The 20641-nt window shown below is 33.6% G+C and overlaps 1 protein-coding gene across 7 annotated transcripts in view; it reads left to right on the top strand.

The window, feature by feature from the left end:
* The window catches only part of L3MBTL3 (L3MBTL3, histone methyl-lysine binding protein), a 103441-nt gene that overhangs the window by 60390 nt on the left and 22410 nt on the right, over window positions 1-20641 (top strand). For all 7 annotated transcript variants that reach the window (XM_011358727.2, XM_011358726.2, XM_011358724.2 and 4 more), the window contains 5 exons: window positions 922-1007; window positions 2847-2957; window positions 9629-9743; window positions 10707-10809; window positions 17644-17793. In XM_011358727.2, the coding sequence (XP_011357029.1) occupies window positions 922-1007; window positions 2847-2957; window positions 9629-9743; window positions 10707-10809; window positions 17644-17793 (565 nt within the window). The remainder of the gene's footprint in view (window positions 1-921; window positions 1008-2846; window positions 2958-9628; window positions 9744-10706; window positions 10810-17643; window positions 17794-20641) is intronic.

The raw sequence follows: 20641 nt of genomic DNA, 5'->3' as shown, positions 1-20641 counted from the left end.
TAGTACAGAACTCATCTATACCCTTGAACTATAGACCCATTCAAGGTTGTCAGTTGTGTCAATATGTCATTTGTAGGAAAAGGATCAAGCATTGCACAGTTGTCATGTCCCTCTAATCTCCTTTAAGTAGGCTCTCCTTGACTTCATAACCTCGTTATGTTTGAGGTTACAGATTAGTCATTTTGTAAAATGTTACTTAATTTGGGTATGCTTAGTGTTTTCTTGTGATTAGACCTAGGTTATGTGCACTTTTGGCAGAAATATCACAGAAATAATGATGTGTTTCCATTGCATCCTCTCAGGTAGCACATAATTTCAGTTTGTCTCATTACTGGATGATTTGTACCATTAATTGATCAAGTTGGTGTTTTCCATGCTTCTCCACTAATGTAGTTTTTTTTTTTTTCTCAGTAATAACTTATGAGGAGATACTTTGAAATTGTGTAAATATCCTGTACTTCATCCCTGTATCACTCACTAATTTTCATACGGAATTATTCTCAAAGTTGCTAAATGGTTAATTTTTCTTATTTTATCATTCCTTGTAGATAATTAGTTGATATTTTTCTACAAAGACTACCTTTCTTATCTTCCCATTTATTCATTCAATTAATTTATATCAGTGTGAGCCCATAGATTACTATTGCCATTAGTGGGTTATAATCCATTACTAGCATTATTTATTTTCATGTGCAGATTTTCTCAGATTATGGGAAATAGGGAAATCATGATCAAAATGAAAACAATTTCATTATTACAAATAGTTCTGAATGTGAAATTAGTTTAAAGTTGTTAAGTGTAATATGCACATAATTTCCTACATTATAATGATAACAGTATTTCGTAATATTATAGGTCAGTCTGTAGTTTTCACTATCAGTTTGGTTAAACTTGATAGGATTTACTTTCTTTCTTTCTTAGGTTACCCAAATGTGAAACATTTTTCTTGGGATAAATACTTAGAAGAAACTAATTCTTTACCTGCTCCTGCAAGAGCTTTCAAAGTGGTGAGATAATATATTTATAATATTTGATTAATTTGTGTCGATGATAGTGCTCATTAATTGAAGTTTAAGAACAGAAAGAAGTGGTCTGGTGGTGAACTGGAATAGGATTGGGAGGGAAACAGAAGATCAAAGAAGATGTTTTTGAATTTTTACAGTTTTGAAAGCCAAAATTGTTATTGAGTTTTTTGTTGTTTGCATCTAAAAAATGCTTCCATTTAAAGTCTTCTTGGAAAATAATTCTGTTTGAGTCAGTATGGAGTAGTGAGTTGTTTGTACATCAGACTTCTGTTTTTCCAGCTAGGTATTCTAAAAGGCCAATCAGGACAGGACATTGTTTTTTAATGAAAATTATATTCAGTAATTAATTTGGATTTATTTATGGTAAGCTGAGATGCTTTTTTAAAATTTTATTGCTATAAATCATTATGTTTAATTACCAAAATTCAAGGTCATCTGCTTTTATTATAGTATCTTTCTAACCCAGGGTCATTGCTTCTTGCACATTAAGATTTAAAGTGAACCTCATTTCTGTGGAAGGGAAGAATAAGAAATGAAATGTATTCTTAAATATTTTCCATCTAAAACAGCTTGCTTTATAATTTATATTTTTCCGTGAATATAAAGGAAAACAAAGATATTAAATACTTGAAAATATTTTAATGTGGCATAGTCTATTATAAACAACGTTTTTCTTTAAATGATCCTTTTGTGTATAAATTGCTAAGATTTTTAATGATAGCATTAGTAGATATGGCCCCAAATATAGAAGAAAAGAACATCAGAAATTTGTAAGAGAAAAACTATATTGCATGAAAAAAGCCACATCAAACAATGTATTTGATTCCAACTGATAGTAAATTCAGAATTTAAAAACGAGCAATGTTTAGAGTTATGCCATACTTACAAATTTTTATCCCACTCTCTAACTTTAACTTAGGCTAGTCCAAAGAAGAGCTACATTGCATTTTGTTTTGAACTGGATAAAATTACATCAATTACTATAGGTCTAGTGTCACCGACATCAGATAAAACTAAGATTTCTCTAGTTTGGCTTTTAGGTGTCTTATATTGATTGTTTTGTATCTTGTAAATAATTTTCACACTTAATTTTCAGAGCAACACTTTTATTATAGCCATTTTACAGAAGAGGGATGTGAAGTTAAGGAATTTAAGTAATTTACCTAACATACTAAATAATCATCTTGCGTTCTACTGCCTATACTTTTTGTCAGAGGTTTATAACTTTCTGATGAGTACTAAGGTGTAGGTAGCTGTAGGTCCTCCTTCTCATTCCTGTGCTTACTCAAGTGATTCTGTCCTGTATGTTTTGATTGCTAATTTTCTTTTTCAGAAACTATTTTCTCTTTTCTGCTCTCATCACCTCTAATCTCTGTCTTATGTCTGCCATTTTAATGTTCTTCTCTGTTTTTAAAAATAATATTCATGCTTGTTGATTTTTGCCAATAAAAATAATTTTCATGCTTGTTGATTTTTGCCAAGACACTTCTAACTAATAAGAAAAAATTCTTGTCTTTCCTATGGCTCATTAAATAACCACGGTATTTTGAATTTCATCTTAAGATCTTTGGCTTTCCTTTTGCTCCTATGGCTGGGTGATGAGGCCATTTCTGTTGCTGAAGGGTTCGTCCATGTGATGTATGATTGTGTTTTTTGATAAGGAGGGTGAGGTCCAAAGCCACTCTGGGAACCCAAAATTCGAAAGGCTGTTTCTCTAAATAGCTCGTTTTTTTTTAAATTTTTAAATTTTTTACTCTGTTTTTATGACATAGAGCCCACCTCTTCCTCTAAATCTCACTATAAAATTTTTTGTTATGGCAGAAACCTCCACATGGATTCCAGAAAAAAACGAAGCTGGAAGTGATAGACAAAAGAAATCCTGTGTTTATTAGAGTAGCAACAGTTGCAGACACGGATGATCACCGAATAAAAGTAAGTTCTTTCTGCCGTGATTTTTTTTGCTTTCTGTTACAGGACATCTTGGTTGGAAACTTTAAAAGATATTTAATTTGTGAAGTCCTGTAATTAAATTAGTAAAAACGAAGGAATATACAAATTAAGTTGCTATGCATTTTCATAAGTTAGTATTTATCCATTTTTTCCTTTTAATCTGTGCAAGAAGTTTTCTCTTTAATTATGACTGACTTTTAATATGCCATATCTACTTTCTCCCAATGTACACTCAAAATTTTAAAAGTCATAATTAAGAGAAAACATCTGACATAGATAATAGAGAAATTTCCTTTGAATAGAATACCTCATTCTCCAATGGTATGATCTTATTTTTTAAAAACTATGTCAATTTTTTTTAATGGGTTATATTAGATATAAACTTTTCAGAAGACCGTCCTGCCTTTTACTATAGGGTGAGTAAAAAAATAATTTTATGAATAAAATCAGTTTTTAATTAGAGTTGGGTTGATAAAAGCCAAGTACCTCTCATAAAGTAAGAAACAGGAAGATGGGTTTGGTTTATGAGGTCCAAGTGGGTAAAGTACAACGTAGCAGCAGTTCTAGCCAAGTAGCCAGAAGTTATCTCTCTTTCTGGCTTCTGCATTAACTTCACTCTCAAACCAGAACAATATGTGTTCTACATACTTCATAGGATCATTTAGAATTTCTGTTAGGAATAATAATAATTATAATAACAGCCAGATGTCAGATTTACATGGTGTTTTACAGGATAACATTTGCGGTGATAACCATGTGGGAAATTTATGTTATCACCATTATTTTATTGATGAGACTGAAGCTCAGAAAGACTAAATGAATTCCTTATTAATTGTGGACAGTGGCAGAACTAAGTCACAGTCTTAAATTTTAGGAGTTTAATTTTAAGCTTTTTTAAAAACATAATAATAAATCATATGCTTAGCTTTTTCTAGTGAGATAATGTATAAGAAAATAAATTATAAAATAACATGGAGAACCTGTGCAAAGGTGGTATTTCTTTCAAATATAAATTTTAGCATTTGATTCGCTATTTTAACATTATATCATTATTTAATATTTTAGAAAATTTTATAAATAATGGAAGGCCTGTGTTAATCTTTTGCATGTGTATTTTCTGGTTAATTGTGCTCAGTAATAATATAAGTCAAAGCAATCAGTATTTTAAGAGTAGAAGTATTTTTTTTAATCTAGACCAGTTATCAAAGAAATTTAGAATTAAGCAAAACTTATTTTTATAAATCAAATTAGTCAGAATTGGAAAAAATATGTGTTTTGGTTTGAGTGCGTCAAAGTTTATTCACATACGTAACTAGTAGAAATAAAATGTTTTAGCCTTTCTGAAGAGCATTTTGGCAATAGGCATCAAAAGTCTTAGAATATTGTTTACCCTTTAATTCAAGAATTTTAAATCTAACTATCGGCAGTGAACACAGGGCGCAATAATCACTTTATTGTTTAAAAAAAAAAAGAATTTTAGTCCTAGGAATTTTTGTTAAGGGAATAACCAAAGAACGTACACAAAGATAAAAATTGCAAGGAGAAAATAGCAGTGCTTTTTATAGTATTTAACATTGGGAACAACCAGAGCAGAATATTGGTAAAATAAATTACCCTATATCTATGTGATGTTAAATGTTTTAGAAGAATATTTAATATTGGCAAGTGAAGAATTCAGGTTTTTATGTATGGTATCCGGTATTGTGGGGTTTTTTTGTTTGTTTGTTTGTTTTTTAAGAATATATGCATAAGCAATTATGGAAATAAACATATCAAAACAATGACAGTCTTGTCTTGGGTTGCTAGGATTATAAATGATTAGGTTTTTAAAATTATCTGGTTTCGGGAACCTATGTTACTTTTATAATTTAAAAAAATCGAGTAACTCCGATTTCACATATGAGAAAATTTTGGCCCAGGAAGTTCAGATACCCTAAATACTCTAAAGCATAGACTAGAATCCAGCTCTTTTTACTTCTGGCTTGAATTCTCTTTCTAAACAACATCCTGGTCAATCTTTAACACCTAAAAAAGAGCTGCCTATCAGGTACGCAGCTGACAATCATCTTTTTATAATTAATGTAGTGAATTTCCTAGCTAAAAGCAAACCACTGAACAAATATCTATGGTTTTATGCAGTCTTCTAAAGAATAATGAACAGGTGACAATGACTCAGTATGAGGATTCAGCAGAGACTTCTGAGAATATAAAAAGCTTTTAGCAGTAGGCGTTTTTCTAGTAATATGGGAGATAACATAGTAAAAATACTCATTGTCTTTGTCATGAAAGAAGAGGAAAATAGAGACGAATTATTAGTATAGTTTAATATATCATCTTTCTCAGGGATAAAAATCAACTCTTTTAATAAAACCAACTTTTCAAAGTTACATGATATATAATATTTCACACCATGAGTGATCAGAGTTAAAATTTTTCTAACTTCCGTGTATTTCATTAGATGCTGGTGGTGGTTTTTGTAGACATCCAAGGCCATTCCTATTCCTTTGCTCTATATAATGTACCTTTTCTCTGTGGAAGCTCATAGGACCATCTGTCCCTGATATTCTGACGTTTTGGGATAACCTGTCTTGGTTAAGGGTCTTTTTTCATTTGGTTATTCATGCCCTTTCACAATGGAGTTTCGTGTCCTTCAGTTTTTGGAAATGTTCTTGTATCATTGCCTTGATGACTTCCTCCTCTCATCTCTGTTCTCTTTCTGGAATTCCTGCTACTCTGGTATTAAACCTCTTGGATTTACCTCTCATTTTCTTATATTTTTTTTCTTGTGCTACTCTGATTTTATATTCTACTTGCTTAGAGATATTTATTCTATAATTTTCCAAACCTTATATTAAATTTTAATTACAACTGATTTTTTTTATTTCAAGAGTTTTTTTTTTAATATTTTCTCATCTTTTCCTCTCCTCCCCTTTTAAATGACATCTTTTTATTTCCTGAAGCAATATTGTTTCTTATCTGAGAATACTAGTAATAGTTTTTCTTCTGTTCTCTGCTTATTTCTTCTAAATTTCCTTTTTAGTTATTTTGGCCTCTGCTTTCATATTGGAGACTCTCCTGAAATTCAGGTCCTTAATTGTTCACATTAAGAAAAAGGCACTCAAAATTAACCGTTTTCATGGGTGGGACTTATCGACCATTAGGCTTCACTGTAGGGTTAGAAACCAAAGAGCCAGCTTTTCCCATGGAGATCCCCATTTGTCACCATCTGGATCCTTTCTCTGAAGCCTTTCAATTTCTGCCATCCCCCTCCCTTGGGAAGGGTGAACTTGGCAGTCACTAGGTGGGACAAGGAGAAGGACCAGTAGTGGAGCATTGCTGACTTGTTTAGTCCCAGTACTTTCCATCAAGCACATCACCACTTCATTTTTGTCCTGAAGTTCAGAGCCTCCATGATTATATTTCTCTAGAAAGCAAACCTCTACTCTTGCAGGATTGTTGAAGGAACTTTTGCCTTGGTGGGCGGGTGGGGAAGTGGATCTAGGGGTCTAACCACTCCATATTCAGACTTCGAGCCAATCCTGCCAGTTTTCATATCCTCTTCCTTACCTACCTGCTGCCTCCAGATTGAGTCCTTCTTAGGTTTTGCAGGGTGAACTACTTTGCTTTAGTCCTGTACTTCCTCTGTAGGCATCAGAGTCACAGCCCACACATTCTCCCAGTAGGTCAGCACTCCTTCCCTTGTCTTTGCCAGCATTGTTGTTTCTTACCTATCAGCTGCTTTCCTTTTCTGTTCGTCCTTATGGGTTTATATCTTTTAAAATTTAACCTTAATTTTAGAAGTGAGCAGAGATAAGCACCTGGGTCCAAAATGTGTTTTATTGAGTTGCCTTTCATATGAACAAAAAAATCCAACCAGATCATTTTCTTTAAAAGAAATGGTGTGCTTTCTAAAAATATTATGTCTTAATCTTTAAATTGTCTATTATATGTATTAATTTTTATAAAGGGTCAAAATTATTCTTCTGGGTGAAGAATATATCCACTTTCCTAAGTTAAAATTTTAAATATGCGTGAATTAAGTCATTCATACTATACTTTGATTTATCATAGTACATATTTTTTTAGGATTTTTATTAAATAAAGCATCATTGCTGAGTTGCTTTATATGTAATTGTATTTATAGTGGATCATTTCTATTGTAAATATTTTGTATGTCTTTTTTATATTTGTAGAATTTTAAAAATATATTTCATGTTGTGCATTTATGATTCTTCCTCTTTTGTTCTTTGTTCTATTTCGAAATGGTCTCCAGCAAGAGTAAAATTATTACTTAACATTACTAGAGTGCCTGATTTTTTTGTTCGTTTGTTTGTTAAAAACCTCTTAGTATGCCAAGGACTGAAGTAGTAAAAGTTACAAAACATAAAATGAAACTATATAAACCTCAATAAAATTATTTCATCTGGGCTTTTCCTCTTTTCAATATTCATGAGTAATTTCAGATTCACCAGTAATTTTGGTGTGTATCCAGGGTAGAAAACCATTTACTTGTTAGAACTGAGTTTGTTTGCTATAGGAATATTGCTAAATTTTGTAAAATATAGTTATTTATCTACAACAAATGGAACATAAGTTATTTTAACATTAATTCCACCGTGGAAGAAATAGAATTCAAGAATTAGCAAGATTGGAAAACATTGGAGTTCCATATTTCTAGTAAAATAATCACTTAATGATTAGCTGAGAATTAGAATGCTTTAAATTTACTATAAGACACTAATTATGTGACTAATTTATGACTAATTATGACTAATTTATGGGTAGCATTGATAGCATAAGTTGATATTTTCAGAAAATTATAATGAATTTCATTCTCAATGTTCTTTAAACATTGTTTTTAATCAGAGGAAAGAAAAGGATTATTTCAAGTTAATTTAAGTGCTGCTATAATATTCAGTGTGTATGAATGATGAACAATTTTATTTTGGATTCTTGAATTTTAGGCCTGGTTACTCCTCTTAATTAGCTGTATGATTCCTTCTCCTCTTTAAGATAATATCCATGGTTTCTTCCAGGTCGGGAGATATATGGCTTTTAATTCTAGAATTAAATGATTTCTAAGCTTGAGAAAGTGGATTCTTTGTAAAGATGGTTGTTTTGAGTCCTTATATATGTACTTAAACAACTGTGTACTATTCCATCATTAAATATACCTTAATTTATTTAACCAGTCTCCTGATGGTGGACACTGGTTGTTTTCTACTAAAACAGTGAATTGAGTTATTGAGATTATCAGGTCAAAGATGATGTGTTTTCTAAGTGTTGATCGTTACTACAAAATAACTCTCCAGAAATATCTCACCAAATAGTACTCTCACCACTTCTCTGTGAGAAACCTATTTATTCTCCTACTCAACAGCTCCAGGAATCACCAGAATGCAGTATTTTTGGCAGGTTGAAAAGAAAAGAGCTACATCTTGCGGTTTTAATTTTAGTTTTTTAGTTATATGTTTACTAACCATTTATATTTATTTTTTTGTTTGAGTCATTTGTATGTATTTTCCATTTTTTATTGTGTGTTCATTTTTCATATTGATATATAATGTTTTTATAAATTAAGCAACAGAGTGCATCGTCATGTGTGTAACAAATGTGTTTTCAGTTTTCTAGTGGGTCTTCCATCTTGCTTGCAATATTTGCCACTCTGAAGTTTTAAATTTTGACGTAGTCAGATTCATCAGCCTTCTTTTATAGCTTTTGAGTTTGGTGTCTTGCTTACAAAGGCTCTCCCACTTTAAAATTACAAATACATTCACTCATTCATTTTTCTGGAACTTTTATGATTCAGTTTTTATATTTTAATTTTTTATCCATCTGGCATCTATTGTCTTGTAAGGAGTAAGAGATTCACAGATTTGAAAAAGGAGATCTAGATGGCAAACTTGATTTTAAAAAAATACATATATATACATACATATATATATATGTGTGTATATATATATATAGCCTTTTAGTATATGCTTTCATCCCAAAAGATAAAAAATATATAATACTTAAAATATAGGTAGCTGACTCTTAGTGACCATGCCCAAAATACCAACTGTCCTTTCATATGGTGGCCAGTGAAGATGGTAGCACTGACCACTGTGTAAAACCTCTTTGAAAGATATTTTAATTATTTATAAGAAAAAAAAATTAAAAGTGCATTTGATGGAGGTATAATGTTGTAAACTGGGTATATTTAATAAGGCATCGAATTTTTTTTTAGCATAATTCTAGGAGACTTGAAATTTATACTCTTACCCCTCCATTCTCCCTGCCTTCCTCCCTCCCTTTCCTGACTTATGCGTTACTTCAGTGATATTTATTGGGTGTTTGGTGTTGCTCCTATGCAGATGTTATATACTCAAGTTGCCTATAGTATTGAGAGATGTGTGATATACATGTAGAAGTATTGCCCCGAAATTGCCTTTGGCGAGACATGTATTGATGGGTAGGTAATTTGAAGATAGGTCAAAAATGCCTCTTTTCTCAGAGCGTGAATGATATAATTTAAATAATTGAAACACTGTATTTGGTATTAAATGTACTATGTAAATTAAAAGAGAATTAATATGGTTATAGTGGACAGAACTTTTACTATAGTAATTTTTGGACCTGACTTGTACTGTTAATTTCTTTTTGTTACCCAGGTTCACTTTGATGGCTGGAACAGTTGCTATGATTACTGGATAGATGCAGATTCTCCTGATATTCACCCTGTAGGCTGGTGTTCAAAAACTGGACATCCTCTTCAGCCTCCTTTGAGTAAGAAACACAAGGATAACAAAAATGTTTCCATTTTCTTGTGTAGTATACTTAGTATTTTTTTCCTGCTACCCTTCTTTTTCTATTTCTCTCTCTACTGTACATTTCTTCTCTATGTAATTCTTTTCCCTCTTACTACATTTTTAATTACCTGGTAGTCACAAAAATATTTTTTAAAAATTTAATATCTGAGAGAGTCAGGTGTGTATGGACATTCTTTTACTTTTATTTAAAAGTAATCATCACCTTTTATAATTACTGCTTAATTTTTGGAATATAATTTGTGAAACTCAAAATTTAATCTATCATCAATATGCTGATAGTGATTTTATACTATAATTTGCAAAATGTTACCATTGGGAAAAACTGGGCAAGGTATGCAAGAGATATTCCTCTGTATTATTACTTTAGGACTCCATGCAAATCTACAATGACCTCAATAAACATTTCAGTTAAATTCAATTTTTAAAAAAAAAGCTGCACTGAGAACTTGATTAAGTGCTTAGGACAAGGGAGGGTATGAAATGTGGGGACGGGTGGCATGAATGAGATCAGTAATTATTCTTTTGTATTTCAGTGTGTTTGAAGTTTTCATAGTGTATGAATATTTGTATCTAAATTATTTTATTTACTTGAAAAATTATTTAAAATCTCATTAATCCAGATTTAGGTATCGTTAGAATTTGTGGCATTTTGAAAATGTTAGATCAAAGTTTACTATTTTACTATTGAAGTAAGATAAGTAGTATGAACAAAGTTATAGAAGAAAATCTTTAGAAGTAGAAACTTTTAAGATATTTATTAATTTTATAGGATCTGCTTCTTTTTTTTATATGTGTTGATTCAAAATTGGATTTTTAGGGATTTTTTTCTTCCCTATTCTGATCCCAAACATTTGATGCTTACGACCTTCTGGTTAAATTTATGCCCCTTATTTTATTTTAATTTTTTGTTTTGTCATAGGCCCTTTAGAATTAATGGAAGCCTCAGAGCACGGTGGATGCTCAACCCCGGGATGTAAAGGGATTGGCCATTTTAAGAGAGGGAGACACCTGGGCCCTCACAGGTATGTGGTACCTCACTCATGAGGGGATTCCTTACATGGTCAGATAGAGGGTGCCTGTCCCTCCTATGTGCAAGGTAATGGTTTTCACTTATACTAAATATATGTGAACTAATTTTAAATTCAGATTCAGAGGAATTGTGGTTACCATGGTGATCCTGTAAAAATGAAGAGTATATCTGTAGTTAAATCTTCCTAGGAGAAAACACATTCATAGTTTAAAATAGATTTACTCTAGCTATTTGGCTTTTCTTGGCAACATGACTAGTTGTACAGACACTTAATTTCTGAAACAGTCAATTGGGGCAGACCCTGTTAGAAATATTTGTTTGCTAGAATACTATGTGATTGAGTGACTCAATTTGAATAATGAGAAGTGAGATTATTATAGATTAGCAAAGATCACAGAAACCACAAGTATAGTCAAACGTGAGAATGCATGGGTCAGAATGGGTTTTTCAATATATTTCTCTTACCCCTAAGTAACTTAAAAAATAAACCGAATTTGAAAATTTGATATATTGTGTAGGTGATTTGGGGAGTCTATTTAGATATTTAAAATTTTTACCAAAATACTGAGAAATTACTGTGATTTAAGTGGGCTTTTTTAAAGAACAAAAGCATCATCTATTTAGGTATGTATTAAAATAACTTGTCAATGTAAGTGTACTAACTGCATCTTAATTAGATTGCCCAGTAAGAAAAATGATTCCTTGTTTATCTAGATTGTGCAGGTGCTGAATCTGTGTCTTTAAAAATCCTAAAGATTGCATTACCTGTTTCTCTGAGAGTTAATAGGAATTGTAAAATGGGTGTGATTATTTTCACCTTTATATAGTTTCTTCTTTCATTTCTATAATCTTCTACAATGCTGCTTATCTTCTTTTTGCAACACTTCTCCTGAGTTATTTTTTATGAGGTTCAGAATGTTCCAGAGTAAAAAGTTTGAACATAGAAAAAATGGTTCCATTTGCAGCTATCCATTTAAAAATCCTTTTTGCCATTTGTATGATTGCAATCCAAAAGTTATATGATTAATTTAAACTGAATCAAAAGTACTGCATCTTAGAAGTTATTTAGCATTGCCAAGTAAAGGCAACTGGATTATTTTCAGACATTATGTAAATCTAAATGCCAGAAATATCTCATTAACATGCTGAATTTCCATTATATATTTATAAATTATTTTTTTGTTCAGCAAATATTTTTGAACAGCAGTTTTTTTCCATAACTAACATTTATTGAGCATTTATTTACTCTGCCAGGTATTACACTAATTTTTTTGCATGTATTGGATAACCTTTAAACGATACTATAATATAGAACTATTATTTTCTCCAAAATTTTGATGAGGCCACCAGGGCACTGTAGAGGTAGAGGTGTACTAACTTGCCTAATTGACAGCCAGTTGAGGGGGAAACTGAGAATGGTAGCCAGTCTAACTCAGGGGTCTGTGCTCTTAACCACTTCCTTCTCACTGCCTCTCAAGGCACCACTCAATGAATTAGTCACAGACCCAACCTTCAGAGATCTCATGGACTAATAGAACTGTACAAGCTATACATAACCTAATTAAAATATAGATATAGATTGGTAACTAGTATTGAAACTTTGACACATGTACACCAATGAAGAAAGAAAAATTTTTAAATAGGTCAGTACTGACATTTTGTTTTTATATATATGTGTATATATATATATATGTATATATATACGTTTTTGATCTTCTGAGAAGAAAACACACCTTATAGCACTGTCCGTAATCTCTTTAGGAGTGCTTTCGGTCTGAGAAGAGAGGTTTGCTTGTCACAGCAAGGTCTGTATTGACAGTCTTGTCCCCTTCCTGATATCCCCAGCCTCTCCTTAGGACCGCCTTTCCCTAAGTATGTTGTGGACCTCTGAGGGTCCCTCAGCTGCGCCACACCCACTTTACAGAGTTTCAATGATTTATCTTCAGAGCATTTCTTCAGAGATGCAGTATTGTATTTGCTAAAAGAAGGGAACAATAATGAAGACAGTCATGGAACATTTTATGGAAAAATGTGGTAAAGAAATCTTTTAGTATAATTGGAACCATAGTAGAGAATTACTCATTTTTTGGAATGAGAGAGGAAAAAGTAGATCTTATGGCATAAAAAACATGCACTGATAAAGAAACTGTGTTGATTTCCTTGTCACACATAAGGTATAACTAGCAGATTTGTGTATAAGTCTAACTGGAGCCTCAGGAAGGAGGATGCAATTCAGACAAATAGTGGGCAATGTCAGCTCTAGCCCAAGTCCTATCTTCCTTTTTTTCAGCCCCATCAACTGACTTTTTTTAGTCATTCTGATTCTGATCTCTGATTTACAGCACTCAAAGCCCTTTACGTGGCAGGATATTAATCCTTAACGGGCACAGCCTGTTTTCCATTTCATTAGTAGACTAGTGGAATAGCTGCTGCATCATGGATATTCTTTGAAAGGTTCATTTCACTGACACTTATTTTTGTCCTTGCTGAGAATGCTGTGTTTAGGAAAATGTAATGAGAAAATTCTCTTTGGATTAATTTACTGAGAGAATACATAAATCAAAACATGCATTCTTTGCTTAGATAACAAGGAAAGTTTTTCTTTTAGCAAGAATAATCAATTTTATGAACACATAAGCAAAAAGCCTGTTTTGACTAGCATTTATTGTTAGCATCTTTGAAAATTTTAATAGTGGAATTTGATCTAAGTGTTAGAATATGTATCTCAACAATGAAGTTTGAGAATATGATGTTTTTAAATGTTGAAATCTAAATGATCACTAAATGAGTTGGATATAGATAGATACGGTGTTCTCATCTCCGAGAATACTCAGTAGCCAGATTGCTTGATTCTCCCTCTCCAAGAGGGGAGCATTAACATTGGTTGTGTTATGCTGTTTCCATTTACTCATTCATTCATTTTGTCTACTGAGAGATCAAAGAATGGGAGGAGTTTAAAGGAGAACTAAAGTTACATAAAAGTAGATATTCTGCACATTTTAGTGTCTTCAGGAATAAATCTCATGTAGGATTTGATCTTGGGGAAATTAAAGAATTAAATTAAATAGACAGCGTTTCCCACAACCTCTAAAAGATATTCATAAAGTCCATGGAAAGTTTTTAAAATGAGTAACTTCGAACACACACTTACAAACTGTAAACATCATATTAGTTCAACATCCATCCATCCATCCATCCATCCATCCATCCATCCATCCATCCATCCATCCATCCATCCAGTCCGTCCTTCCATCCATCCATCCATCCATCCATCCATCCATCCATCCATCCATCATCCATCCATCCATCCAACCATCCATCCATCTAACACTTACTGAGTGCCTGCTTTGTGCCTGGTACTGGGTTAGGTGATGGGCTGTACAGAGGAGAGGGCCCCTGTTTCTGAAGAGCTGTAACCAGTCTGGTATAAACAGATTTTCATAGAGGAATGAATGGAAGCACTCAGAGAGAAGCATCAGCTTTTCCTGAGGGGAGTGGAGAGCCTTTGTAAACAAAGTGTATTATGGAGTTTTAAATGTTGTTGTTTATTTTTGCTGATGGTCTTTTACACAGGAGGGGTGGTTAGTCATCTTATTTTAAAATAATAATAGATAAGATTTATTGATGACTTCCTGGGTTCCGGGCACTATTTTAGGACTTATATGTGTTATTTAATCTTCACAACAACTCTGTGAAGCAGGCATTGTTCAAATTCCTATTCTACAGCTGAGGAAACAGACTTAGAATGGTTAAGTGGCCCAGATCAGACAGTGGCAGAACCAGGACTCAGCCCAGGCTCGCATGGCACTGAAGTCTCTACTCTTAACTGCTAGGCGCTCAAGCAAAGCACAGGCCTGAGGGAGTCTGCCTCTTATGTTTTATAGGTTTTTTGTAATGACAGTATGAAAATGATTATGTGAGCACTTAGAAAACTGAAATGTTGTTTTATTTAAATAAATGATTTTATAATTAAAAGGGTTTTAAAGGTAGTATGGAGCAGTGAATAAAATAGTCCTTCCACCTTTCCTAATAAACTGGACCAGTCTTTATTAGGAAAAACTGCCTCCTTAGAGGGCCCAGAGGGGCAAGTATTTGTATATATAGCTGATAGGAAATTATTTGCTAATAGAACAGGGTGCACCCTAATAAGCACTGGTGGTTTTATAAAGTTATTAACTTTTAAAATGCATAGGAACTTTATATTTTAAAAAAAAGGAAATTGACACAGAAGTTAAGTATTAGTTCGTTGTATGTTAGCTGTATGACAGCAGCATCTTTCTAGAAAACAGTACTAAAAGATAGATTAATTATCATGGGTTAAGAATAAGGAAATTCTTCAGTATTGCAAGGTACGATGAACTGATACAGTGTAATGGTTAGGAGACAGCCAGAGTTCACAATGTAACTGCCAGTAACCAATTAAGTGACACTGAGCACATTCCTTTTTTAAAGCCTCCACTTCTTCACCTATAAAATCAGCTTTCGAATCAGAACAACTAACCTGGTTGTGAGAATTAAATGAGGCAATGCAAGTAAAGCACTTACTTAGCCTGGGTCATGCATTCCATCCATGGTCATTATGCATACTGAGAACCTGGTTCCTGAGTTCCATCTAGGGCATCGCCCATCCCTCTGTACATATTCCATCTCTTGAGTACACTTCATTTGCGGCACCCCCTCTGCCCTCCTTTTTTTTAACTACCTGCCATTTCAGGAGTGAGCTGACTTCCCTCTCTACTCTATAGTAGATGTAAGAATGAGAGATGTGAAAACCCATTTGCCTTTTCTGGGGATTCAAAAGAAAAGAAAAAGTAGGCTCCCTTGGTAGATCATCCTCTCCCATCAGTAAATCCCTGCTTGGAAGGCTGCAAGTATTTCCCCTACTTCAGGTTGAGATTTTGAAATTCCTCTGAGGGGGATATTGAAGAACTAAGTCTCATTCCAGCCTGCGCTCTTACATCTCTCTGAGCTGCCTGCATTTACAGATGGTGATCTAGAGAGAAGCATTCTTCCTTCACTTATCCAACAAATATATGAGGGAGCTGTCATGGTCCTCGTGGAGCTTACCAATCTTCTAAGCTATAACTGTTCACTGTCGTGTGCAGCTGGGAACCTGGCCCCTCTACGAATTCTGTGAGTCTTCCCAGTGTAGGATTGGTGGATGCGATTAGAAACAAGACTCATTTGCTTTCCTTTTTCATATCTGATAAAATTCCAAGGTAAATATGCAGACAGTTATTCAGTAATTGTGAAGCCAGGTGTTTAACAGTGAGTGAAACATGATGGATGGTTGCAGTATTCTAGAAATAACAGCATACTGTCTATGTCAAAAGAAACCAAAAAATATATTCAGATATTGTTCCTGCTGTCAGAAAATTTAAGTAAATAAATTTGCAATAGAAATATGCAATAGGAAGAAAGAATATAATAGAGTCAATGATGACAATGATCTAAGGCTTGGTTACATTTCCTTTGTCAAACAGAATCAAGAGCAGCAGGAGGAGCTAGTTGTGTTCCTCATCTATGTCCCACCCCCCACCTCCTGCACCGGGGAAGGGGAGTTCTTTGAAGTTGACAAATTGGTTTAAGGCATGTTTATTATGAGGCAACTCTAAGACATTTGTTATTTTGCCTGAACTCAAGACTAGTGTTAGGCAGGGCTCCACCTCCGCTAGGGGAGCCACAGAGAGCGAGCCGCTCCCCTTCCCCAGGCTTGTAGTGCTTATAGTGTAGGCAGAGGACCCAAACGCAGCTTAGCACATGCTGCTATCAGGGCCTTCTGTTCTCAGGAGTGATGTGAAGGCAAGTCAGACTTTATGTTGGCAGCCTCTGTGGAATTGAAGGTTGAGTGAGGTATGGAAGTGGCCGAGGGTCACCTAAACTAAGGAAAAGAATGTATGTCGCTAATATAATTTGCCTAAGGTAGAAACCATTTCCAGATTTAAGGAGATTTCTTGAAAACAGAGGGACAAGATAGGCAGTTAATTGGAGGGGTTGATGGTATATTGAGATACAGAGGCTGCCCAGTTGTTCTGGAGACTGGAAAGCTCAGGCCCAGGCACAGAGTACACTGACTTAATGTTAAATTAACAATTACTGACCCAGATTTCCTTATGCTTGGGTAACAGAAATGATCCCCAAATGGTACCTGAGAGACCAACCAGTGGTCATTGATAGAAGGGAAGTGAATTAAATGAGTCATTATCCAAGTTGGCCTCTGGTCCCTATTCATAATAGGGACAGGATCAGCTACAGATTGCTATGTGCATTTTCTAGGTTATCAGGTGCACATCTGGACCTGGAGACAGGAACATGCGGGAACCTCCTTCCTTTGGGGGCAGCAGCAGTTAGAAAGGAAATTAAGTAGCATCTAATGACCCTGGGCTTGGACAATCACTTTGGGAAGCAGGTCCATTCCACCCATCCATCCATCCGTCTCTCTCTGTCTCACCTCTGTCACCAACCCTCCTACAATATCTTAAGCATTTCTCTCTGGGGTGGATTGTCCCCGGAGATGCGCACAGGCCCTATCCTTGGACAGTGTAGACGGAGTTCTTCGGTGACCATCACTTACTTCTAAAGATTACATCAGACTGCTTCTAAAAATCTGGTGCAAACCATAATTTCTATGAGAATATACTAAAATTATCTTTTAAAGATAATATAGTTCATACTGTATGCTTAATCATATGTATATACATATATAAATACGTGTAACATAATCAGTTAAATTTTGGAATTTTATATTCTGTAGCATGTCATTATAATTGAAGAAATAAGTATGTTGTAATGGGAATGTTGTTTTCTTTCTCTCTTAATCTTTTAGTGCTGCCAACTGTCCCTATTCAGAAATCAATTTGAATAAAGACCGCATTTTCCCAGACCGCTTAAGTGGGGAAATGCCTCCAGCTAGCCCATCATTTCCAAGAAATAAAAGAACAGACACAAATGAAAACTCTTCATCTCCTGAAATAAGGTAATTTACGTGATAATACTAGTATTGTCTAGAAGTAGAAAGAGGTTTTCTGTGGTAAAAAGAGGTTTTCTATCTTAGGTGTTTTATATTCTATGGTAATGTTTTCTTGAACATTATTGAAAATATACCTAATTTAATGTGAAATGATGGTTGGGATCAGAGCACTTGAACTTTTTTTAAATTAGGGAGAGGTTTTCTAAAAGCATATCTAAACGAGGCAGGATTTCTTCTTTATATTTTAGATGAACTTGCTTGGTGTCAGTCATACCAGTTTGTATTTTGAATGAATTGATCGATATTTATATAGACCCATCCTTTATAAGAAAGATGTCAGACTACTTATGAAGAATGGACATTATTTTTTTTTTAATGTTCATTATAGGAAGTATTTGCATATATATTATTTCATGTAACTATTAAGATGTTAAATGTACCATAAGCTCAGTCATTTAATTTTTAGTGATTTCATTTGTAGAGTTGAGTTGGAATGTTTTAGCCTCAGTGGATTATATTAAGTAAACAACTAAATTTTGTTTGACATATCTTTATGTAAATGGTCTGTGCCCTCATTTAAAACTGAGGAAACTACTGAAAGAAAGAGCAGATTAATAGAAAGATGTTCCTTAATGATTAAGTATTGGGGGTTTATTTAACTGAGTATTATAAAACCTAAGGCAACATAGTTCTTTGTTTATTTTAATATTTTATTACTGCCATCCTTATGGATGAACAAGGTGGATATTTGATTTACTGTGTGTGATTCTGAATGCACAGCAATGTTATTGGAGTAATGACATTTTAAGTATCAATATCCTAGAAAAGCAGTTTTGCCCTATGCGTGGGGGAGAGCTGTAACTTCTTTAATTATCAATGATAGTGATGATTTTTTTATCCTCAAGACCATGACTAATATAACATAAACTCATTTACTCAACCCAGCACCCTAAAATGGGGGTGTATCACTTGAAGAAATTTAAGATAAATGAAAGTACTAATTCACATAGTAGTAATTACAGATACAGAATTCATTGAATCACATGGTGATAAGAATACCTAGAATTTTAGATTTCAAAAACCAAGATACTGTTTAAAAAGTCAATAAAATTCTTTGAAGGGCATGTAGTACCATCTCGCAGGCCTTTCACTGTCTGAGCTCAGAGCCAGATACCTGGGGCCAGAGTCTCCTCAGACCACAAATTGGCAGTGAGTTTGGATGATTTCTTCAAGTCCTTTTTAACTTAGTTCATGTAAGAACACAGTAATTTTTACAGTGGATGTAACTATTCCAGTGATCCATCTCCTGTGAAGGTGTGATTGTGGCTCTTCATGTCATCACAGAGACAATCTCAGACATTTTAAGTTTCCTGTACTAACTCACCACACATTTCATATCTAAATACTTTTTACATTAGATAGATTTTTAGCTCATACCATCTTTTGAATCAGTGGATTCCAACCTTCCATTATTTCTCTGTGAATTAATATTTATGTTTATTTATCGTAGTTTCTTCAAGTGATGTGCATTCATGTTTGGCTGCTGGGATTTGGTAAATGAGCATCACATTATTCAGGATTTTAAAGGCTTTGTTCAGATGTCTTCTCAGCTTCATCTTTCCACTTTACCGTTTTATTTATATATCAACTTATTTTGTTTATGTGTGTGCCTAGATGTAACCTGAGAGATTAGTTTAGTTTCATGCAGTTAGAGGAAACATGAGGGAGACCATTCAAATGATCCCTAAATTTTTAAAGTGAACATTATTTACCAAGATTTTTTTCTCACTTTATTTTTTAAACAAGTATGTTTAAGAAATGATTATAGGCATCATAATATTCCTACCTGAATACTTTATTATGCATACTTAAAAAAAAAATTTTCCAAAATAGCCAAAATAATGTAGATTTATTTACTCTTTAAATTTTTTTTTTAAATAATTAAAAATTGGCTTTAGATTATTTTCTTTTTTTCTTCTCCAGGCAGTCTCTGGTTCTCACAACAATCAAAATGACACGTGATATTTTAGATATAAATGATCATGGGTACAAATGTTAAAAAATAAAAGAAAGGTTGTTAACAAAAAAGTTCATCTTATGGCTTGGGGATGGTTGATTTAAGGTAGAATTAATAGGTTAGAAGTTAAAGTTAGCTAGCTCTACTATAAGTGAATCTGTCTGAACACATTCAATTCATATATTTTTTCGTTTTAAAAATAAATACAACATTTGTGGATTGCTGATTTCTTTAACCTGGACTTCAGAATGAAATAGTGAGCTATGCAAAGCTCTGAGAACAGTGACTAATAAGTAATAAGCCCTCAATAAATGTTAGTTTTTATTAATGTTGTTGCATTTGTTTTATAATATTCCTTTTATTCCTGGGGAGCAAAAGGCTGGCCCGTTTCTTTGCTATATTCCTAGGTTAAACTTTGAATAGAGCATTCAAACCAGATGATTCTCATATTACTTTCTGTCTTCTTTTCCCATAATCATTACTCCTGTGGATGTAATTTCCCACTCAGTATGTAATACATTTTCTTTACATCATTCTAAATAATTTACTAAAATTTGGTTGCCAGACTGTCGTGTTTTTTTTTTTTTTTTTTCTTTCACTGCATTTTGGCACAGCAAGAGACAGTTTGCACCACCAGGCCCTGCGACAAAGATTTGATTGCAGGTGGTTTATTTTGGAGGTAAGGAACACATCAGTAGGGGAGTGAGGAAGAGACAAGAGACTGGGGGTCAGGGGGAGGACGACAGTCAAAGCTCATTGTCACACTGGTTACCACTGTGGATAGTGGGAGCACAGTCCTGCTGGGAAAACTCAGGGAGTCTGTGTAAAACACACATC

Source organism: Pteropus vampyrus, unplaced genomic scaffold, assembly GCF_000151845.1.
Source record: "Pteropus vampyrus isolate Shadow unplaced genomic scaffold, Pvam_2.0 Scaffold43, whole genome shotgun sequence".
Classification (NCBI taxonomy): Eukaryota; Metazoa; Chordata; class Mammalia; order Chiroptera; family Pteropodidae; genus Pteropus; species Pteropus vampyrus.
This window is presented reverse-complemented; position numbering and strand designations above follow the sequence as displayed.